This window comes from Pristis pectinata, chromosome 27, assembly GCF_009764475.1.
Source record: "Pristis pectinata isolate sPriPec2 chromosome 27, sPriPec2.1.pri, whole genome shotgun sequence".
In the NCBI taxonomy this organism is placed as follows: domain Eukaryota; kingdom Metazoa; phylum Chordata; class Chondrichthyes; order Rhinopristiformes; family Pristidae; genus Pristis; species Pristis pectinata.
In genome coordinates this window covers 25,267,500-25,291,528 of record NC_067431.1, presented here as the reverse complement: position 1 = coordinate 25,291,528, position 24,029 = coordinate 25,267,500, and the positions used below count along the sequence as shown (strand labels likewise).

At 41.0% G+C, this 24,029-nt stretch overlaps 2 protein-coding genes across 5 annotated transcripts in view; one reads left to right on the top strand and one right to left on the bottom strand.

Annotated features, from left to right (window-relative positions):
- LOC127583732 (vacuolar protein sorting-associated protein 26B-like) overlaps window positions 1–3,268 on the bottom strand; it is a 57,474-nt gene extending 54,206 nt beyond the window's left edge. For 3 of the 4 annotated variants that reach the window (XM_052040017.1, XM_052040015.1, XM_052040016.1), the window contains exon 1: window positions 2,699–3,132. In XM_052040017.1, coding sequence (XP_051895977.1) covers window positions 2,699–2,921 — 223 coding nt within the window. In that variant the 5' untranslated portion in view covers window positions 2,922–3,132. Of the gene's footprint in view, window positions 1–2,698 lie in introns of all 4 variants that reach the window. The other variant, XM_052040018.1, reaches the window with a different exon arrangement.
- A 433-nt stretch (window positions 3,269–3,701) lies between these two features.
- ncapd3 (non-SMC condensin II complex, subunit D3) overlaps window positions 3,702–24,029 on the top strand; it is an 85,862-nt gene continuing 65,534 nt past the window's right edge. Inside the window, 8 exon segments of the mRNA XM_052040027.1 lie at window positions 3,702–3,804; window positions 6,513–6,673; window positions 9,603–9,765; window positions 17,185–17,369; window positions 19,679–19,843; window positions 20,406–20,467; window positions 21,254–21,341; window positions 21,438–21,574. Coding sequence (XP_051895987.1) covers window positions 3,747–3,804; window positions 6,513–6,673; window positions 9,603–9,765; window positions 17,185–17,369; window positions 19,679–19,843; window positions 20,406–20,467; window positions 21,254–21,341; window positions 21,438–21,574 — 1,019 coding nt within the window. The 5' untranslated portion in view covers window positions 3,702–3,746.

Below are 24,029 nucleotides of genomic sequence, written 5' to 3'. Positions count from 1 at the left end.
TTGTAAAGGAATTTTTAGGGAAGAGTAATCATAATATGATAGAATTTTACAATGAAGGTGCAAGTGATGCAGTCAATCCAAAACTAAGGATTCAAATTTGAAAGCAAACTGTAAAGGATACAAGAGGAAAGTTGGCTGAGGTTGATGGGAAAATACATTGAATCACTGGACTGAACAATGGTTAGCATTTAAAGAAATAATGCAAAATTTGCAAAAGATTATATTCTTTTAAGGAAAATTCTAAAGGTAAATGGTCATTCCATGGCTGATAGGAGAAAATAAAGAGGATGCTTATAAGCTTGTCAGAAATAGTAAGTAAGAGACTGAAGCAGAAGCAGGCTCCTTGAGCCATCTCTGCATTCAATACAAATCAAAGAAAAAACATCCAGTATCAATGCCATATTTTCATATACTCCTTGATGCCTTTTGCATTAAGGTATTTATCCACTGCCTTAAGTACATTCAGCAACCTGGCCTCTAAAGCCCCCTGTGCTAGTGAATTCCACAGGTATTAAGGAGAGATCATAAAAGGAGTGTTTTAGAAGTCAAAAGGAAAATCAAAAGAAATTGATAAAGGCAAGATACAACTTAAGAGTAAACTGGTAAGACACAAAAATAGACTGCAAAAGCTTCCATTGGTATGCAAAAAGCAAAAGATCAGCGAAGGCAACTGTGTGTCCTTTACCAACAGAGGACAGAATTTATAATGGAGGTGAAAGAGAAATGGCAGAAGAATTAAACAATTTTGTCTCTATCTATACAGAAGCCAAAAATCCCCACCTGAAATTTCTCTTTTTCAGTTTCCACTCTGCTTTTGTGGGTACCAAGATGGCTAATCAGGCCCATGTGCAAATCAGACTCCTCCCCAGATGGGGCAGGTGTTGGCCTACAGAGCGAGTGAGTGGTAGTTTGAGAGGTGGTGTGCTCCTCATGCACTTTTCTGACCCATGGCCTCAAGGTTCTCAATGGCATTCCAAACACTCCTTCTCCAACTACAGCATTCATAGGCTGCAGGTTCCCAGGAGTCTCAGGAACTGGTGATTGGGCCCATGCTATTCATGATTTACAATCAACTTGGGCAGCACAGTGAAACAGTTAGTGAAGAATAGTCTTCTGTTCCTATATTCTTAGGTTGCCTTATCCAAGCAGTGCATTTTTTCCTATTCTTCCTAAAGAACCCTTCATTCTTTTACCAATTATCCTTTGATTGTCAACTAACCTGCCAATGGAACAGTTTCATGTTTCCATATGACATGGGAGGCCATTTTTAACCCATCAAATCCATATCGACTCTGAGAAGTCCCATCAATCCCATTCCCCCCATTTATTTTCTTGTAACATTCTCTCTCATGTCTATTCCTCCACCTTGATTCTCCTGTCAGCCACCTACACCAAGGGGCAATTTACGGTAGCCAATTCACCTACCAGCATATCTCGAGATGGATACTGAAGCACTTGGGGGATATCCATATGGGCACAAAGAAAATGGGCAAGTGCTACACAGACAATGACAAGTCAGGATTAACCTCAGATTGTACAAGCTTTGAGACAGCAGCACCAACTGCTGTGCCACCATGCTGCTTTACTATCGATTTCAACAAGAACATTCAGGAACATCCCACTGGACCTCAAGAAAATCAGAGGCCTGATGCAGGGCTTCAACTTGAAACATTGACAATTCCTTTCCTCCAACAGATGCTGCTTGACCCACTGGGTTCTTCCTGCAGATTGTTTGTTGCTCCAGATTCCAGTATCTGCAGTCTCTTGTGTCTCCAAACTTCAAATCAAGTCACACAGAGATATTTAATGAGTGGGCAGAAAGAGAAGAAAGGTGGGTTTTGAGGAACTTCTCAAAAGGAAATGGAAATCCCTGACTTCAGCTACTTGACAGCTGAATAGAAATAAGGAGGGGTAAGATCATGACAGAATTTGGTTTAGGAACAAAGCTATTAAGAGACATTAACTGAAAATTGATGTAGGCCAGTAAGCACTGGGGTGATCAATGAAATGATGGTAATGGTTCGGAGTTGGGTAACTGGGGATTTACAGAAAGCAAATGAGGGAGGCCAAATGCAATGCAAGGGTAACAAATGCTCCAGTCTCACACCATCTAACGTTTCAAATTACTCTAGGCTTCCTTCCTTTCTGGCAGATAAAAGTGAGAATGCATTGGAGACAATGACACATGTACACATTTTATACACATTCTAAAACTCCCAGTCAGAATTATTAAAACCAGTAGTTGAATCTATAATCCAGAGCCCGGTTCCATAAGATATAGCTGTGGGAAAAGGGTCAATGTGTTTTTCTACTACATTCAAAACGTGCAGTGTCGTCACGGCCTTGCATTTTAGTATCTGCCTGCACTTTCTCTGGAACACTATATTCCGCTTTTCCCTCTTACCACCTCGATGTACCGATGTGATGAAATGATCCGTGTGGATGGCATGCAAAACAAAGTTTTTCACTGTACCTCGGTACATGTGACAATAATAAACCAATTCCAATAGCGTTTTGCTCGGCGCGGGTGGGAAGAGCCTCCAAGTTCAATGAGCTCTGCTAGTTAAACATGACGCTTCCATTGCCATTCCAATCACCCTCTCTAATAAGGCAAAAAATAGTTTAAAACTTCCAGACACAACGTGATCAATCTGCACTGCGTCCCGCGTTCAATATGCTTATGCAAGTGTTTTCCTACCGATCTGCCCGATGAACTCCACTTTAATGCCTTGGTGTTCGAACCTTTTGCCGGGATTTTTCAGGCTGACGTTCACCTTCCCGGATACGGTCTCGCCATCGTAAAACAAGAAGTATTTATCCTTCTTCCCGTCCTCCGTCTTATGTTCCACTTTCTTGCGGGTCTCGGCATCGTTTAACACCACGTCAATGTCGGCGCTCTGCCCGAAGCTGAAGAAGCTCATGATGTGCCCGCAGGCCGGAGCGCCTGGCGGCGGGGGAGGCCTTCAGCCCGCAAGGAGGGGCAGCACACTGCTCTGAAGGAACGACCGCAAGGAAGCACTCCGCAGCTGTGCAGGGCCGGGGGCTGAGGAAGGACGAGTGCTGCCAGGCTGACTCCGACTCCCGCCGCCGCCCCCCCTCCCCTCAGCTCTCCTCGGCAAACCGAACCCTCACCCCCCGCCCCCTCCTGTCCGCAGTTCCTCGGCAACTGCCACCACTCGCCTCACAGCGCGCAGGCGCCCCGGCATCCCGCCTGCCAGCGCGCAGGCGCAGGTCCAGCCCGGGGCGCGCACGCACACCCGCCCTACCCCCCCCCCCCGTGCGCGCACACGCACACCCGCCCTACCCCCCCCCCGTGCGCGCACACGCACACCCGCCCCCGCCAACCCAGCCATCATGTGACGGCGGAGCAACTCGCCTTTCAGTCCCCCCACCTCCATAAAAAAACAATTATCCAAGGCATTCCCCTCAAGTATTGTTCGGGCGAGAAATCGCGCCCCGATATTAAATACGACGTCCCAACCCTCACTTTCTATCCCACCTCAACACTTAATTACAAAAAGCCCGCCCTCGGAACCCATTGCGCACGCGCGGATTCGACCGCCCGTTGCGGGAAATATAAATACTAAATACCTGAAAGGAGGCAAAATAGTAATTTAAAACCGTGCTACAAATAAATGCAGAAGGGATGTGAAATTGGAAAGGGTGTATTCCCCCCCCTCCCCCTCCACCTCCTCCCCGCACGGCCGTTATATTTCATGCGCAGTCGCGGTGTTTTGGCGGGAATAATGGCCGGAGTTGTGCTGCGGTCGCTGGAGGCTTTCCGATTGCGGCAGATCAGTCCCGGTAACGGAGGGGAGAGGAAGGGATGAGGGGGCAAACGCGAGAGGGGGGGGGGGATAGGTGTGAATACAGGGTGAAGGGGTGGGGGAGACGGAAAGAAAGTAGTGACTGCGGGGCAAATGCCGGGGAGGGGGTGGGATGACTGCGGGGCAAATGTAGGTGAGTGTGGGGCTTGGCTGGAAGGAGTGAACGAGGGGGGGTTGGAGAGGAGTGACAGTGGGGTCTAAGTATTGATTAAGGGGTGGGGGAGCACGGGGTAAATACATGGAGCAACATCAGTTGGGTAGGGCAGTCAGTATCAAGCAAAAGGTTGTCCTGTCAGGGACAATCTAGTCAATGAAACTTTGGAGAACGCGGACCACTTCTCTGTCGGCTCAGTTATGTTCATATAACACTGATTGACAACTTGATAGGAGAATAAAGCCTGTCATTTTTAGTTAACTTGCTTTGTGTGCTGGGAATAAGAAGCTGTTTATCCTAAACACTACAGTGTCTGTCGAACAGACCTCTATCCTCAGTGCACAGCTGTGAAGGCTGGGTCACCTATTCCAAGTAGAGCACAAATTTAACTTCTAACTTTGATGTCCTTGGAAAACTCTGGGTCCCTTGAGACTGAAATCCTTGAGCCAACTAACTCACAATCAGTGTAAATTATGCTGAATGATAGTAGGCATCACTGGCTGGAATGAGAGGAATGTCTGTTTCAAGACTTGTCTGCAGAAGCTGTACCCTATGACTAACAACAACTACCCATAAGACAATAAGGCTAAAATTTCAATACACAGAGACTCAAGATTCTGCAAATGCTGGAATCTGGAGCAACACACACACACAATGCTGGAGGAACTCAGCAGATCAGGCAGCATCTATAGAGGAAAATAAGCGGTTGAAGTTTTGGGGGATCTTGACCCAAAATGTTGACTGTTTATTTCCCTCCATGGATGCTGCCTGACCTGCTGAGTTCCTCCAGCATTTCATGTGTGTTATTTCCATATACAGATTTCAATAAATTTAGCATTCTCCCTGCCCCCTCCTCAGCTGGGAACAACCTGTTCGTGATTTTTTTTTTGTAAAGACCGAAAAAATCAAGGCCAGTCCCTGTAGGTGAACTACAAAGCAAGTAACTTACAATCTCTATTTGGCAAATGATTCAGTAGCCACTGGGAAGCAGTGCTGTGGATTGTTCAATCTCTTTTCTACACACCATTGCCAAGCATGACTGACTAATTGTTCTTGCATTTCCTTTTATCAAGATGTTGGACAGGCATCTCTTACTACGTGCTGCAGTAGTCAATTCTATGTACATGTATGGAATACTGCAGGGATTTATGCAGGCAAAGTTTTGCTTATGATGTAATTAACAACAACTTTAAAAAAAATTGCTGACATTCAGTAGTGAATGTGTTCTATGTTCCTTTGTCTGCTCCTATGATCTACCATTGCTGTCAGGAGCATGAGAACATGTGGCCTTGTCTCTGTTTTGCCTTTGAATGAGGTTGTTGCCATTCTGAACCCTGAACCCTAACTCCTTTCGTCTTCACACAAGTGTATCGATTTCCATCTTAAAATTAACAATTTTACATAGCAGCAAATGCAATCCGAGGAAGGGACTTGCATTGTTTTTGTGCAAAAATGTTTCTTAACCTAACACCTGAAAGGCCTAGCACCAGTGTTTACATTGTGTCTTCTGGTCTTATTCTTTATTGGGGTGAATCAACTTGCTTTAATATCCTGAAAGTTTAATCACAGCAGATACTAAGATACTTTTACCAAACTGGGGAGTCCAGAATTAGGATTCTTAGAGAACCTGTGATTCAAGTTAGTAGGTTTCTTTAAAAAGTGAACACATTATGAACATGTGTAGCACAGCTTCAGGAACCCAGGTTTGATCCAGACGTTGGGTGCGTCTATGCAGAGATTACATGTTCTCCCTGTGTGACTTTCCCCCAGGTTCTCCTCCCACAATCCAAAGATGGCAGGTAGATTGGTTATTGTAAATTGTCCTTTGTGTAGCTGGGTGGCAAAGAATTTGGGGGGGGGGGCTGTGGGGGGAGGAACTGATTGGCATGTCAGAGAGACTTGATTACAAGGAAATAAAAGGTGGAATGAGGTGGATGGGAATGTAGTAAGAGCTAACAAAGACTTGATAAGCCCATTGGCTGTTGTTGCAATGGGTAAATGTTTTAAAAACTGCAGCCATGGTCTACACTCTTCGTGCATTTAAATGTTCATTGCTATTGACCAAGTGATAATGTATGGACAATTTTCTCCTCATTCTTTTGATGTAATAATGTTTCACTTCTGTAACTTAATGAAATTGTGCAGTAGAGTTGAGATGAGGAGAAGCATGTTCACTTGAAGATTTATGAATCTTTGGAATACTGTAACCCAGAGAGCTGTGTATTCAAGACTGAAGTCAGTAGACTTTTAGGCACTAAGGAAATTGAGGGATATATGGATAAGGCAAAAGTTCAGATATGATCATATTGAATATCAAGCTAACTTGATGGGGTACTAAGATTGCCTATGCATTTTATTAGGGGAACTATGCTAGATAGGTGTTCAAGATAGCTTCACTAGATTGTTACTCTGGAGTCTAAGCAAGAATGTAAAATTATCTGTGTGTTTTAGTCTTGTACTTTGTGTACCTTCTTGCATTCTTACTGTTGAGTTTTGGAAGATGTATTGAATCTTGGTGTTTTTAATTTCAGTATGGGTGGATACAGTATGGGAGGTGGATTTTACAGAGACTGAACCGTTAGATGTATGCTTGGAGGAGGAGATTACAGAAAATGGACTTGAAGCATTCTCCCAACTTTATAAGAGTATCTTTAAATTCATTGATCAGCCACAACAAGCTAAAGAAGTGGGCGTAAGTATTCTGGCTGGTTAGGATCTTGCTGAAATCAAGTTTTTGCTATTAGTATAAGTTAAAGGCATACAGGCTCTTCACTTTTGTCTTGTTTTCTAATAATGTCGTAGATTTTTAAAAAAATGAACATTATGAACTACACTTTTGCTGCACTCAGATATTCATTACTTGCATTTGAAAGTATTTGTAAATGTGTTTGATAATTCAGTTAATTATTGGTTTGTTGCAGCCAAGAAATAATGTATTCACAATTTTCTCCTCATCATTGAGATGTAATAAAATTTCACACCAATTATCTTGTGATGGCAGTATATTTTAAAACAGTAAAGTTTGATTTTCTAATGTTGGATGTTAGTTGGCAATATTGACTGTTCTTTATTTAAAAATGAATTGTTTTGGTAATCCTACAGCTGGACCAAACTGTTTAGGCATGTAGGAGCAGTGCAAGTTCTATAGTCTTATTGACCAATATCATAAGAAGCAGTTTGTTTTTTGTTATCAATCCTACTTGTAACTAATGTGTTTTAAATAGGATTGATAACAAAACTAGATCTAGACTACACCTGTCCCCAACCAAACCTGGTAGCAGAATGTGTCTTGGTATTTGGTTTTTATTTAATTTGTGAGCTGTTAATCTGAAGAAGTGAGGAAAAAAATCACTGATCAGGAGAATGCACTGAATTGAAGAGTGAAGAAAATGCATACTAGGATTAAAAACTAAAATTGATTTTTCTATAGGAAAATGATCATTTTGAATTCTGTGAGGTACTAATTTCATGCTTTTGCTAATTTCTTTGAGTGCGAGGTTGTTGTTGCAACACCACTCAACCAGCCAATCTATCTCACTTTTGTCTGTCTCCTCATCACCATCTGAGATTCTGCCAACAGTGGTGTCATCAGTGCATTTATAGATGGCGTTTGAGCTGTGCGTACCCACACAGTCATGAGTGTAGAGAGAGTAGAGCAGTGGGTTAAACACGCAACCTTGAGGTGCGCCTGTGTTGATTGTCAGCGAGGAGGCGATGTTACTACAGATACGCATTGACTGTGGTCTCCTGATAAGGAAGCTGAGGATCCAGTTGCAGAGGGAGGTACAGAGACCCAGGTTTTGAAGCTTGTTGATTCATACTGAGAGGATGACAGTGTTGAATGCCAAGCTGTAATTGATAAACAGCAGCCTGATGTATGTTTTGCTGTTGTCTTGGTGCTCCAAAGCCAAGTGGAGAGCCAGTGAGATTGCGTCCACTGTAGACCTGTTGTAGCGGTAGGCAAATTGCAGCGGGTCCAGGTCCTTGCTCAGGCAAGAATTAATTCTAGCCTCCCTCAAAGCATTTCATCACAGTAGATGTGAGTACTATCGGGCAATGGTCGTTGAGGCAGCTCTCCCTGCTGTTCTTGGGCACTGGTATAATTGATGCCCTTTTGAAGCAGGTGGGAACCTCTGACTATTTAAAATTGAGGTTACTCCCACTTCTCAGCTCTCAGACCATAGCTTTGTCGATTACAGCTCATCAGTTATTCATCTGGGTACCTTTTTAAAGGTGATGAGGCAACAGAAAAGCTTGATCAAGGCAATGTACTAGATGTTTCTTCAGAGTTTCAGATGTAAATTTTTACTTGTACGTGAGTGGGAACTGCTTGAGACCACGTGGCTATGGTTGAACTGCCAAAAGCTTCATAGCAAAAGATGTTGAGGGATTTAGGCACCCTGATGCAAGACTGCAATGCCGGGAGAAGAAGGATCACAGCGTCATCAGCTTCTCGTAGGTCAACAGGATCATCAAAGATAGTCGGTCTTGCTACAAGGCCATTTGCAAGGGGAAGAGAAAACAGCCGTTGTGCATTGCATCCCTCAGTTCATTAGGAAAGTTGAACAGCCACCAGCACCTTAAACTTTGGCAGTACCAACAGCACCATCCCAAATACCTACCTCCTCAAGCAAGCAAGGTTAGAAACACAGAAAATGAATATATATGAGGTTACTGTTGAACTACTTCCTAATTAGTCCATGACTTTTTATATTTATTTTACATGTTATTGTGAAATAGTGTCTTCATGCAGTGTATAGAATGTAATAGGATAGGAATCTACTACCATCAACATGTAAATTAAAGAGTAAATGTGCATTTTCTTGCAATGAAATCCAACTTGCATAAAATTTGCCTTCCAAACAGCACCTAGAACTGAACTTTTGCCCAAGCCAGGGACTTCCTATACTGCAAGAATAATTGTTCAGTATGCATAAGCATCCTGGAGTTCCCAGTAGTACAGGATGTTTATTTAATGGGATTGAGGATTTATTGTCTCTATTTACTAGAATGAGAACTAACCAACCCTCCTAGGTCAATAGTTAACTCCTGTTTACTTTACTGGTTATTTAAGTAAATGTTATTTTGTCGATTTAACCCTATTTAGTTTACTTTTTAAATACCAAGTAGTGCCTCTTTTCCCCTTCCATGTTGGCCAATGTCCTGAGCGTCGCACTCTATTCAAGCTGTGGCAGAAAAACATCAGTTCTGGCTTCAACCCAAGACCATTAAATACAAAATAGGTGTTTCATTTACAGTGAGGTTTGTGTGTGTGAGGAGAGAAAGCAAAAAAAAAAATTGAGTAGAAGGAGGAAAAGATGTAGAAATCAATCTTTTCTCCTGCTGCTTCTAGCATTGTTTAGCTTTGTATTATCCTGGGTATTTTAATCTTGCCCTGCTAATATTATTGAGTAATTATGCTTATAGAACTGGAAAGATTTGCTACAAACTTGCTTATAAAAGTTGTTTCCCACAATTTTTGAAATTTATTTTCGATAATGCAAAGAATATGTTCAGCCAACTTACATCGCATTAAATCTGCCTGCTTTAAATTATTTGTGCAAGTTTTAAAAATTGTATCTTTTTTTCTGATTACCAGTCCATTTTCCTTTTTTTGTTAGGATGTCTGGACACTGTTTGCAGAGAATAATCTCTCCCACAGAGCCCTTGTTGCTGTGTTATATCACTTTATCCACATGGTTCAGAATAAGAAGGCTACTGTCATTCAGAGACAATATGCTTTAAATGCAGCTGGATTGTACTTCCTGCTCCTTGAAATCCCAGGTGAGATTATATGGTCCACAAATTGGTTACTGATAGAATCCAAGTGACAGAAAAAGATCTTTTACAGCACACACAAAATGCTGGAGAAACTCAGCAGGTCAGGCAGCACCTATAGAGGGAAATAAACAATTGATGTTTCTGGTCAAGATCTTTCATCAGGACTGGAAAGGAAGAGGGCAGAAGCCAGAATCAAGGTGGGGGGTGGGGGGGAAGCACAGGCTGGCAGGTGATAGGTGAGTCCGGGGGAGGGGGGATGAAAGGGAGTGTTGCTGGGAGGTGATGGGTAGAAGAGGCAAAGGGCTGAAGGAGGAGGAATCTGGTAGGAGAGGATAGTAGACCATGGAATAAAGGGAAAGAGGTGAGGAATAGATGGGCAGATCATGAGGGTGGGGGAGAGGAAAGAGAAGGGGTGAGGGGACCACAGAATTGAGGGAAGACAAAGGGGAGGGGGGGGGCAGGGGTCACCGGAAGTTAGAGAAATTAATGTTGAGGCTGTCAGGTTGGAGTCTTTTAACTAATGCAGCTTTCTGGATAGACTTGTAACATCATTATATTCTTTTAACTAAATTAAGTAACAAAGTGGAGGGAAAAGGTTGGAAAAGCAAAGCCTATCAGAAATAGCCCACGGTTTGTAAATGTTTTTTCTGTGATGTATGGCAAACTGAAATAGTATAAGGTATTTTGAAGGCAAATACTTTATCTATCTTAGTTTATTTGTGACCCACATCTCTGTGCTTTGATAAAATAGCCCCCATAGAGATGTGGTAGTCCTAACGGTTTTTGGCTGAAACAATTGATTGTAAAGTTGTCTTGTTTATGATCATTAATGTGTTGCAGAAAATTTACTTGGTGGTTGAGGATTGTGAAGAAGCTCTTAAATCACTAGTGTTGGGAGCCCCTTGAGAGAGCTAAAATTTAGAAGTCATAAATTGTAAGCTAAGGAAGGAATATCCAAAATGAATTACAGTTTTAGTTCTAGCACATTTTACGGGTAAAGCCTCCTCTTTCTGTATTGTACAGGTACATCTTCTCCACACTTAGAACCTATCTGTTTATCCTAAACCATCTCCCTGGGCAAATAATGTCATTTGCAAAGATGTACTTAAACCATATTGAGTGATCTGGCTATTTAGGACAATTAAGATTATTTAATTGATCCTAACCACTTGATGACTTCTAGAGCTCCTGAGGTTGCTCGTTGTTGTTGCCGAGCTGGACACATTAATAGTGTTACCATTTTTAGTAAGAATTTATATAAACCAATTGTTATTTTCTCAAATTCAATTAAACTGGTTTTAGTAAAGTGACCTGAAAGAGGATCCAGGTTCAATCCTGACCTCAGCTGCTGTTTGTGGAATTTTAGGGCAGCACGGTAGCATAGCAGTTAACATAATGCTATTACAGCACCAGCTGTCTGTAAGGAGTTTGTACGTTCTCCCTGTGACTGCGTGGGTTTCCTCCGGGTGCTCCGATTTCCTCCCACCTTCCAAAGATGTAGGGGTTAGGAGTTGTGGCTTGCTACGTTGGCACCAGAAGTGTGGTGACACTTGTGGGCTGAACATTCTACATAAAGATGCATTTCGCTGTGTGTTTCGATGTACATGTGACTAAAAAAGAAATATCTTAATTGTTATATTCTGGCAAAAAGATGAATGCAGGCCTCCTCAGCTGGATGCATGACCTCTGTCTTGTGGAAAATTGAGGATGTTTCTCCTCTCCTGGACAACCAGCTTTGCAGGGTCCTCAATTGAAAAAGGTTGAGGTCCAGACTTTGGATGTTGGCATATTCCAGGAAGTGGTCAACCCAGAGTTAAAGGAAGGATGATGTCCAGCAGACAGATTACAAAAAGATAAGGAGGAGGTTAAAAAGTAAGACTTCAAAGATGTTCCACATGCCAGTGAGTACAGAGGTAGGGTTTAGGATAATGTAAATGAAGAGATATTACAAGGGAAGGGATTTAGCTTTTTGAGGCATTGAGACTGATTCTGGAGATGTAGGACTTTTACAAGCCAGATGGATTACATATCAACAGGACCTGGAGTGGTTGCTTAACGTTCTTGGTTACAGGGTTTCTGAAACAGATTAAAGGAAGTAAAATTGGCGGTGTTGCAGTATTGGTGAAGACTGACTTGCTTAAAAAAAATTTCAATGAATGGCCACGTAGCTTGAAATGAGGAACAAAAAGAGGCAATCCTGTTGCTGGGAATGTGATGTAGACAGTGTCCCTCCCCCCAGGCTCCATCCCACAGTCGGAGGAAGATTGAGCAAATATGTAAATAGGTATTGAAAAGTGCAAAAAAAATTCAGGATAATATTCGTAGGAGTTTCAATTACAATAACTGAGGCAATAAGAGAAAAAGCAGAAATTTTCAAATGAATTTGAGAAAACTTGTTTAATCGGTACTTAGCTAGCCCAAAAGTAGGACAAGCAGCAATGGACCTGGTTTTAGGGAATGAACCCATGCAATTAGAAAGGTTGATGGGAGAGAGTATTTTTGAGGCGGCGATCATAATTCAATTTGATTTATCATGGTTATGGAAGAGGGTAAAGAAACATAAGGAATAGGAGTTGTATATTGGGGTAAGGCAATTTTTACCAGACTGAGGTAGAACATGGTGGAAGTGGACTGGAAGCCACTACTTACTAAGCCGCCTCAGCCAACACCATCACCACTTGTGTCAGTCAGTCCTTCTTGCTGTTCACCCGATCGATGACATTCCCTTTGTTCTTGCCAGCCCTCTCCTTTCTCTGCAACTTAACTAGAAAATGTTGGATATTAAGTATATTTTATGATGAAACTCATCAAATAAAATGTTAACTGTTTTTCTCCCATTATAGATTCTGATTGATCTGCTGAGACATTCTCTGCTTTTGCTATTAATGATGGTCCCTACATCAATTAATGTACATCACATGAAGAAAAGTCTAGCTATGAGCCCTGTAGAACAAAACTGCATCAGCCCTACAATCACTAAAACTTGATGATTACCATTTATTTTCCCCCAGTGAGCCAATTTCGCAAGGCAAACTCAATGATCTGCCAACTATGACACAAAAGATTCTGCAGATGCTGGAATCTGGAGCAACACACAAAATGCTGGAGAAACTCAGCAGGTCAGGCAGCGTCCATGGAGGAAAATGGTTTATTTTTCTCCATAGATGCTGCCTGACCTGCTGAGTTCCTCTAGCATTTTGTGTGTGTTGGTCTGCCAACTATAATCACTTGTGGATTACTAGATCAATTTTATTTTTGTTTCTTCACTTAATGCCAGATTTTTGGTCTGCATTGTGTTGTGTTAGTATATGCTTAAAAACTCTGAGAATGAAGTCTTAAAACAAAAGTCCCAAAGCAATTAAGTATACTTTTAGGTTTTATTTTAAGAAAGCACTGCCTCTTAATCTCAGTCCAGTTCTGTATACATAGCAAAGGCTGCTCAGCATTTCCACATTCCATGCACTAATTCTGCCGCATGTAATACTTGCTGCAAATTTCCAAAGACAATGTTTTGTATTTGTTTTGGCAAAATACTGCCATTAAAACAAGTCTCCAATGAGAAAATGTGTTCAGAAGCTTGATGAGCTTGGGTATCTCATAATTAGTCACTGAATTATTTGATCAATTTTCATATTGACTTGGTTGAAAATATTGAGCCTGAATAAGAAGGTTCACTCTTCTCTCTTGGACTGGATCACATAGCTGACTTCTGTCTAGTATTTGACTTTGCTACATTGGCAGAGCTGTCATCTGTTAGATAGGATATAAAACTAAAGCTCAGAATATACAAATGATTCCATGACAATATTTACAGAAGAGTTGCAGGTTCTCCTGGTGCTGTAGTCTGCTTTTCTCTTAACCATTGACTGAAGGGGGGAAAGAAAGTAATTATCTACATGTTACTCATTTGTTTGTTGTTTGCAAAGAAGCCACTTTGCATACCATGTAAGAGTCCAGAATTAATTTAAAAAAAAGGCATGCCTGCTCCTCCATTCAATATGATCACAGCTGATCTTTTACTTTGATACCACTATCCTGCACTAACCTTGTATCTCATGATTCCTTTAATATCTGAAAATCTGTTGAACTCTGTATTGATTATACTCAGCAACTGAGCTTCCATAGGCCTCTTGGGTAGCGAATTCCAAAGATTTGCCGCAAAAAAAAATCTTATCTCTGGTCTGAATGGTGTCCCCCTTATTTTGAGATTGTAGCCCCTGATTTTAGACATCCTGTTCAGGGGAAGTATCAACTCTGCATTTAACCTGTCAGAAAGATTTTTTTTTATGTCTCAGATTATCTCACGTATTTCTAAATGAGAGAAAACAGATCTGGGAGAGGCTGATTAATCTCTTATGTGACAAATTCGGAATGACCAGGTATCAAGCTGGCCCAAATATGTACTTTAAGTAGGGAAATCTGTATGTAATATTTGAGATGCAAACTCAGTGCTCTGTATAATTGGAGCAACACATCTCCTCTTTTGTACTCATCTTCTTTCAATAAGGCCCAATATACCAAGGACCGTCCTAATTGCTTACTGAATCTGTATGTTAATCTTATAATTTTTATGCAAAGATCAATTGTCTTTTTTGAACTTCAACATCTTTCAGTCTCTCACCATTTCAAAAAAAAACTTTATATTTTTTCTTCCAAAGTAGATGACCTCCCATTTCTCCAGATTCTTTCAATGGGCATGTCCTCGCTCACTCACTTAACCTCTCTATATCCCCCTGAAGCCACTCTGCATCCTCCACACAGCCCACATTGCCAGCTAGCTTTGTATCAACAGCAGACATGAATAAAGCACACTTGATCCACCAAAATAAATCATTGATCTAGATTGTGACTAGCTGCAAACCCAAGCACCAGTCCCTGTGGCAGCACACTAGTCACAGTCTCCTAAACCGAAAAAGAACCTGTTATAACTACTGTTTTCTGTTAATCTATGGTAGTGTTTTACCATAACACCATGTATTTTCTTTTATGTCACCTTAAAAAGTCCAAATGCATCACATCATTTGGTTTGCTCTTATCTCTACTATATACAACATATGACAGGTTTGTCATGCATAATTTCATGATCATTTAATCCATGTTGATTGCCCAATCTTATTAATACCGAGCAAGTGCTTCTGTAGTATTAGATTTCAGCATTTTCCCTACTGATATCAGGCTAACTGGTCCACTGTAATAAAAACTAGAAATGCTGAAAAACTCAGCAGGTCAGGCAATATCTGTAGAAAGAGAAACAGTTAAGATTCCAGGTCAAAGACCCTTCGTCAGAACAAATGACCACTTCAACTTGAAATGCGAACTATTTCTCTTTCCACAGATGCTACCTGACCTGTTGAGTGGATCATTAATAAAAATCAAACAAACTGCAAATGCTGGAAACCTGAAATAGAAACAGAAAATGCTGTAAATACTGTTCCTTGTTTTCTTTTTCCCTCTTCTTTACTGTTTTTCAATTGTGGAATTTTGGAAGATGATAACCAGTTTGTTCACAATCTCTATGGCTGCCACTTTCAACCCTAGAACGCAGGCCACCTTAATTTTATCTAGTTCTTGGGTTTACTGCTCTTTTACTTTTAGAACTGTTATAAGCCTTTTATCTTGTACTGTCTTGATAGCCATGGTTGACCACTTTTCCTGTTGGATTTTCAATGCTTTAAAGGGATATGTATTACTTGTAAACTTTTTTAATTTAATCACTGCATGTTTACTTTCCTACATTTTTTTAATCTGCAATTGCAGACTTGCACCTGATGCCTTTGTAGTTTGCTTTGTTTCAAATTGAACTAAAACACTTTCAATCTTTATATAAAATTCTATCATATTACGATTAGTGTTCATTAAATGGCCCTTAACTATCAGATCCTTAATTAACCTTTTTTACACACTAGATCTAAAATAACAACAAACAATCTGCTGGAGGAAATCAGCGGGTCAAGCAGCATTTGTTGGGGTGGTGGGGGGGGGGGGGTGTGGATGAAGGAGCTGTCAATGTTTTGGGTTGAAACCCTGCAGTGAGATTCTTCCAGCAGATTGTTTGTTGTTCCAGCATCTGCACTCTCTTGTGTCTCCAGATCTAAAATGCCCGTTTGTTCACTGGTTCCTTAACTACCGAGCTAGAAAAACATCTCTTTGTTTTCTGCTAATTTGCCTTGCCCAATTTGTATATAGATTAAAGTCCTCCATGCTTATCATGTTACACTTGTTACATGCAACTCTTAATTTTCTGATTTCTTTTTTCTCTCTGTGCCCTACTTTAACACTACTCTTTGAAGACCTATACAGTATACTTACCATTCCTACCAATGTTTTTTGCCCCTTGATGTTTCTTCGCTTCACTGAGACTGATTTGTCCACTTGATTATCTGAGTTAAGCTCCTTCCTCTCCACGACCTTTATCCCATTCTTTAAATCATGATTAATCCAACTTCTTTTCCATTTTTAATATATCTTCTCAAGTATACTAAAATATTTAATTCCCAATCTTGCAACCATGCCTCTGCAATGGTTATTAGAGCACACACATTTATTTCTATTTGTGATATGAAGTCCACTCACTTGTACAAATGCTGACTGCATTCAGGTGAAGTTTCAGTTTTGCTTTGTAACCATATTTACCATTCTTATTCTAATTGGAGGTTTACTCTTCTCTTTGTATGCACTGTTCCTTCCTGACACTCTGGTTATCGTTATCTACCCTGCACTCTCACCTTGTCATTTGTTTACAGCTTTCTTTTATCCTTGCACCAGAACGCACTCTGTTTTCTCGCCTCCTATCCCCCGCACCCCCTCCTACTTGTTTTAAATCCTTGTTATTTGATTTGCTGAGACTCTAGTCCGAGTTCAGTTGAAGTGAAGCCTGTGCCAACTCCAGTCCTCAGGGGATGTCTTTAACCAGGCAGGCTTCACAGCCTTTCCATCTAGAGCTTGTGGGTGCAGAGAACAGTATCTACCTATACCATCCCTATTACCATTACATTCCTCTTCAATCTCTCAGCTTGTATGGCCTCCTATACCACAGTGCTGTGGTCAGTTTGCTCATCAATGCTGCAGTTTCTGCTGTCATCCAGTTAGACTGCTAGAACCTCTCCGCAAGGGCTGAGGTTGCTGGGATCCTGTCTTCTTGAGCCCCATACGTGTCTCTTGTAGCCATTCCTCTTGATTGATCAGTTCTCCTGTTCCTAATCTGAGGGGTGTGATTGTGTCCCGGAACAAATTGTTGAAATAACTTTCAAACTTTCACCTTCCCAGCTATATTGCAGTGTCCAAATCCTGAACACCAGCTCACGAGGTGATTCCCTGGAATACTCTTTTTCCTGAAGGACTTTTGTAAAAACTTTGAAAGCGTGAATGGAAGTATTACTTAAGTTGATGTTTTGTCAGCTCCATTTGTATTTTTTTTTGCAGGAAGCGTTGCCAATCGTATCTTCCATCCAGTGCTATTTGACAAATGTTTGGATACTATTAAAAAGAGCTGGCCTGCGGCAGAAGGAGGATATCGAAAACGGAAGAAAGACATCCAGATGAAGAGCTCTCGAGGTGATGGTAAAGGAAGAAAAAGAGCTAGACCAGTTAGACAGAAGGAGAATGAGGTATGCAATTTAAAATGAATCAAGCCTTCGCCAAAGGGTAGTAAGAGACTTTTATCTGTGTCAAGATAGGGAGCTCAAACTTATGATAATTGTGAAGTAAGTCACTGTACACAGCAAGATGGTGATGGAATCCTAATATAGGTCATGAGAAATGGTGGGACAAGATGAGGATGGATTAACTGCTAACATAAGTAGGAATCCAGAAGTGTTTTACTCTATTATAAATGGTAATAGAATAATACATGGAAGAATTCTTTGCCACATACAGCTGTGGAGGCCCAATCATTGTGGGCGTTTAAGGAGGAGATTGATAGGTATCTAATTAGTCAAGGTATCAAGGGATATGGGGATAAGGCTGGAAATTGGGGCTAGATAGGAATAGTTTTAGTTTAGCTCATGGAGCAGACTTGATGGGCTGAATGGCCTGCTTCTCCTTTGTTTTATGATCTTGTGAGTAGGGCCTATTAGGACAAAAATGGTAAGTTGCCAATGGATGCTCAGGGTACTGTTAAGATGCTAAACAAGTATCTTCTAGCATCTTCATCAAAGATGAGGGTGCCTCCAAAGTTATAGTGAAGGAGGAGATGGCTGAGACATTAGATACATCAAAAATTGATAACATGAAGACCTTAGAAAAGGTGGCTGAACATAAAGTAGATGAGTCACCTGAGGTGTGACCTAGGATTTTAAGGGAAGTATGGGAGAAAATCATGGGGCAACTGACAATAATCTTTCAATGCTCTTTGAATACAAGGGTAGTGCCAGAGGACTGGAGAGTGGCAAATGTTGCTCACTTGTTCAAAAAGGGGAGTAAGGATAAGCCCAGAAACTACAGGCTGATCAGTTTAACCTCAGTGGTGGAAAATATTTTAGAAACATTGATCTGGGTCAGGATTAATAGTTGCCTGAAGGAACATGGATTAATTAAGGCAAGCCAGCACAAATTCTTTAAGGTCAAATTATATTTAACTCATTTGGTAGAATTTTCTGATGAGATAACGGATAGCCTTGATGAAGGTAACAGAGTCAATGTAGAGTGAATGTGGACTTAAGGGGTTTTGCTAATGTGCCACATAATGGGCTTCTCAGCGAAGTTAAAGCATGTGGCATAAAAGAGACATTGAAAGCATGGGTATGAAGTTTGCTCAGACAACGTACAACAGAGAGTCATTGGGAATGATTGCTTTTTGGACTAGAGGAAGCTGATTTGCGGTGTTTCCCAGGGGGCAGTGTTAGGGATATTGCCTTTTCTGATCTAGAGCCAGGGGTGCAAGGCACGAATTCTAAATTTGCAGATGACCCAAAACTTACTTTGTGTTGATAATTGTAGAGGATAGTGAAATATTACAGCAGGGTATAAACAAGGTCGTGCAATGAGCAGATGCATGACAGTTGAAGTTTGATGCAGAGAAATGTGCAGTGAAGCATTTTGTTAGAAAGAATGGGGAGAGGCTATATAGAATAAAAGACTGTGATCTAAAATGGATGCAGGAGTAGAGCTATGTGTGCACAGATCATTGAAAGTGGCAGGGAAGGCTGAGAAAACAGTTAATAAACCATACAGAATTTTGGGTTTTATCAATAAGAGCATCGAATATAAAAGATAAAATAGTGGTCTGGCCTTGGCTGGAGTATTGTGTTTACCTCTGGTCACCACATTAGAAATAGGCTGTGAGTGCATTATAGGTAGAACCGATTTACAAGTATGGTTCCCGGGATGAGGAGCTACCGTTACAAGGATGGATTAGAGAGGCTGGGACTGTTTCCTTTGGAAAAAGAGATGGCCAAGGAAATTTGATAGAATATATAAAATAATGAGGAGTCTGGACAGAGAGGATAGTGGAATGCTGCTCCCCTTGGTGGAGGGGTCAAGGAATAGAGATTACAGGAGTAAAATAAATGGGAAGAGAATTAGGAGTGATGCAAGTAAAAATAATTTTTACACAGCACGTGGTTGGAATCTGTAATGATCTGCCAACAAACATGGTGGAGGCAGTTTCCACTGTTGTCTTCAAGAGTTAATAGGATAAATATATGGTGAAAGAACATTTCTAAGATTATGGAGAAGGGGCCATGAGGCTGGGCAAGAAGGGTAGAACAAGAGAGTTGTCCTAGTAAAGAGCCTGCACGGTCATGCTGGGCCAAATGTGCTGTAACCATTCTAGAATTACATGATTCTATGATTACTGCTGCACAGTGCACTTCTCTGCTTTTGTCTAATAATGTGCTCCTAGACAAAATTCATTGAGTGGGTGTGAACAGAGTGCATGATAATGCCCTCTTGTCTAATATGCATTCCTCCATTTCAGGATATATTTGAGGAAGAAGACGGTGAGGAGGATACTGACTATTTGTCCACACATGATCTGATTCTAATCAGGGATGATCTTTTCTCTCTGCTGAAAAATTTCCTGCGATTGCTCTCTAAATTCCCTTTGAAGGAGAAACCTGATAGTGCACAACACGTTCTGCAGGTAAAGATGACGGTTGTTGTCCCAGTACTTTGAATTAAAATGTTATTTATGCTCTATTATGTTCCCTTTATTCTTTATTGTTTATTTTTGACTGTTAATCGTTTCTAATTAAATGGTTCCTTGTTTGCTGTACGTTGGTCTTTATCCAGCACAAGTATCGTTGAGTCCTGTTGACAAATTATTGAATGTCAACTAAGAGCAGTGTTTCATTTTCTAATGTACATTACGCATGTTCTATTATATCGATCATGTTTTATTTATTTATTGCATTCCATTAATATGAATGCATTTCAAAAATAGGGAGAGATCAAGTAAATCTCTGGAACCCAATAGACATTGAACTGTTAACATGTTGAGAAAAATAGTTGGGGTTCAAAAATGGGCAGATTGTGTATGGATATGTTGCAATCCTTGAAGGAAGTAGATACAGAAATAGGTGTTGTGGAATACTGTTTCTCAGATATGTTTGTAACTGAGGAACTGCTTGTTTAGGGTTTAGTTAATATCTAACTTTATTATATATTATGTGTTTTAACTTTGGAGATTATTTTTCTCTGTGCAGCTCTTCACCGAACTGACCAACTTTGAACCTATACCAGGAGGATTAGAACTTTCAGATTCAATGTAAGTATGCAAATTCAAGGTTATGGTAAAATGATGATTAAATTACTAGATTAGTAATCCAGAGGCCTAAATAATGATCCAGTGTAATGCTGGCTAAGTGTAATGCAGCTGGATATTACACTCGGCGTGATTGTAAGTGAGGAGAGGCTTCAGAGTAGCATGGACAAACTGAGGGAGTAGTTAAGTACAGGGCAGATGGAATATAATGTGAAAAATGTGAGGTCATATTTGATAAATTTAGGAGTAAAACAGAGCATTTGTTAAGCGTTCTCATTCGCCTCCGTTCTCTTGCGTCTCTTTTAGTTGATTCCAACCGAATCCTCTCATTGGCATCACAATTGTTTGCACCATTCAGTCTCTTGCTCTGCATTCTGTCACATGCATTCCCTATGTTCCCTCCACCCCTCCACCTTCTCTGCAAAATGTTCTACTTTTAATTCTTCTAATGAAGAGTTAGCAATGAGAAATATTAATTGTTTCTTTCCTATTGATACTGCCTGACCTTGGTGTTTGCAGCATTTTCTGTTTTTATTTGAAGCAAATAGTTCTCTGTTTTATAACTTAAAAATAAGGAATTCTCCAAATATTCTGGTATCTGTTAACTAGCTTTGAGATTTTTGGATATGAAGTTTGGGAAAGGTACAATGGCTTTTAATTTTAGCCCTGAGAAGCTAAAAACATTTGCAGTATATTCTTACTAAACTCATCTGTTAAGTTTAAAATCAAGTGTAATGGATTTTAATATAATTTATTCTCATTTTCACCTGTTCTGTTTTGTTTTACCAGAAATTTTGAAAGAGTGACGACTTTGCCTGAATTATCTTATAATGGGCTTAAATTACTGTGCTCACCCATCCATGGGGATGTTAATAAGGTACTGGTATTTATAGTTTTTCATAAGCTTTTGGTTCTGCATAATATTTGAAATAATAACCAATAACTAATGTAATGGATTTGTTTAATCTTTCAGACACTGCGCTACCTGTTTCAAAGATTATTAAGTATAATTTTAATGCTGGATGGTGAGGAAGGTACCAGATCTATTGCACTCTTGGGAGTGGGACAGAGAGCTGTCAACGCCAGAGATCAGGCCATTAGATTTGTAAGGTCAGTAATTCTCATGAACATTTTCTTTTAGAGGAACCATTTCTTGGGCTTGTTTAATATTTTAAAATGGAGTTAGTTTGATAGGTACATATATAGGTGTTTAAATCAAGAAATTCCTAAGTTCTTTACCCAAGTTTTAATTTGCCATCTTTATAAGAGTTGTTTACTAATCATGGCAATCTCTCAACTTGTCTACAACAAGCCCAGGCTTGAGACTGGGAAAGCCACAGCAGTTGCAATAAATTCTGGAAATACTGAAAGCCAATCTGGACCGATTTGTGGAGAGAGTTGATGTTTATGATTGATGACCATTTGTCAGAACTAGGAAAAATTGGAAATCAAAGAGGTAGAGGAGGAGGAGAGAAGACTAGAACAAAGAAAATGTCTGTGAAAGTGTGCTGAGCAAGAGAGACTGCATTACTCTAGAGGTGGTGTTGGTTACCCTGAGACATTCACTTGTGGGCATGGAAGCAAGATCAACACACCACCAAAAATAAAGGCAGAAACCAGTAAGGGTGAACAAGGTGAATAGCAGAAACCCCGTCAGAGAATGTAGCCGAATTTCAAGGGGTAAATAGTAATGGGGCCCATCCCAGCACAATGAAGAGCATTAGATGGATGCAGCAGCAGATTGCCACCAACTGTATTGGTCGTTGGCCCTCCACTGAAAACAAGTTTGGTAGAAGACTGACATAACATATGTTGGGGATGAGAATAGTTCTGCCTGGTTCTACTTTTAGAGGGTGGGCAATGGCATTCATGGCCATAGGCTTAATTGGGGTTATACTGTGGGAGATGTGGAGGGAATGGGCCAGCACTGTGGGAGTGATCAGACAAGCATTGCGTGAAGAGGTTAGATAGAGAAGAGGAGATTTTGAATTTTATTGAGGACAGGAAGACATTGCGATTCAAGTGAAGCGCTGAGGGGAACAGTAGCATATGTGATGAAGGCAAATGATTTATTTACATGGCAGTAATCAAAATCTTGTACCATGCAAGTAAGTTAATTCAGGGAATTTTCTTCCAGGTCAGGTGGTCCAAGTTCTCTGTTGTTGTATGCACTTTATGCAAGGAATGTTGGAATCACATTAGTATAACTGGGTAGCATTTGCCAGGAAGTGGCACTCTAGATGTTTCACTCTAGAAAATATTTTCTTTCATTTGCATGATAAGGGCATAAGAAACAGGAGCAGCAATAGGCCAATCGACGACTCAAGCCTACTGCATCATTCAGCAAGGTCACATCTGATCCATTCATGGCTCCAATGCCACCTTCCCACTCTTTTCCCATATCTCTTCTGCCCTTTGTTCAAATGTCTGTCTAAATCTCTCTTAAATGTATTCAAAAGCTGCCTTCGCAGCTCTCTGGAATTCCAAAGAGCCACAACTTTCTGAGAGAAGTTGTTCCTCATTTCAGTCTTAAATGTGTGACTTATTCTGAAACAATGCCCCCAGCTCTAGATGCCTCCATTAGGGGAAACATCATCTCAGCATCCACCCTGTCAATTCCCCTCAAAATCTTATAACATTTCATTCCACTAATCCCCAATGGGTATGGGGCAAACCTGTTCACCCCTTCATTCCACGAAGCTTCCACAGAACCATACAGCACAAAACAGGCCCTTCGGCCCACCATGTTGTGCCGTCCATCAAACCACCCTCACACTTATCTAACCCCTTCCTCCCGCATATCCCTCTATCTCACATTCCTCCATGTGCCTATCCAACAAACTCTTGAACCTGTTCAATGTATCTGCCTCCACCACCACCCCAGGCAGTGCATTCCATGCACCAACCACTCTCTGGGTGAAAAACCTCCCCCTGGCATCTCCCCTGAACCTCCCGCCCATAACCTTAAAGCCATGCCCTCTCGTCTTGAGCATTGGTGCCCTGGGAAGGAGGCACTGGCTGTCTACTCTATCTATTCCTCTCAATATTTTATATACCTCTATCATGTCTCCTCTCATCCTCCTCCTTTCCAGTGAATAAAGCCCTAGCACCTTAAGCCTGTGCTCATATTCCATACGCTCTAATCCAGGCAGTATCCTGGTAAATCTCCTCTGCACCCTTTCCAACGCCTCCACATCCTTCCTATAGTGCGGCGACCGAAACTGAACACAGTACTCTAAGTGTGGTCTAACTAGAATTTTGTAAAGCTGCATCATCACTTCGCAGCTCTTAAACTCAATCCCACGATTTGTGAAAGCTAACATCCCATAGGCCGCCTTAACTGCTCTATCCACCTGTGAGGCAACTTTCAGTGAACTGTGAATATGAACCCCCAGATCCCTCTGCTCCTCTACACTGCCAAGTACCTTGCCATTTACCTTGTACTCTGCCCTGGAGTTTGTCCTTCCAAAGTGTACCACTTCACACTTCTCCGGATTGAACTCCATCTGCCACTTGTCAGCCCAGCGCTTCATCCTATCAATATCCCTCTGTAAGTTCCGACAGC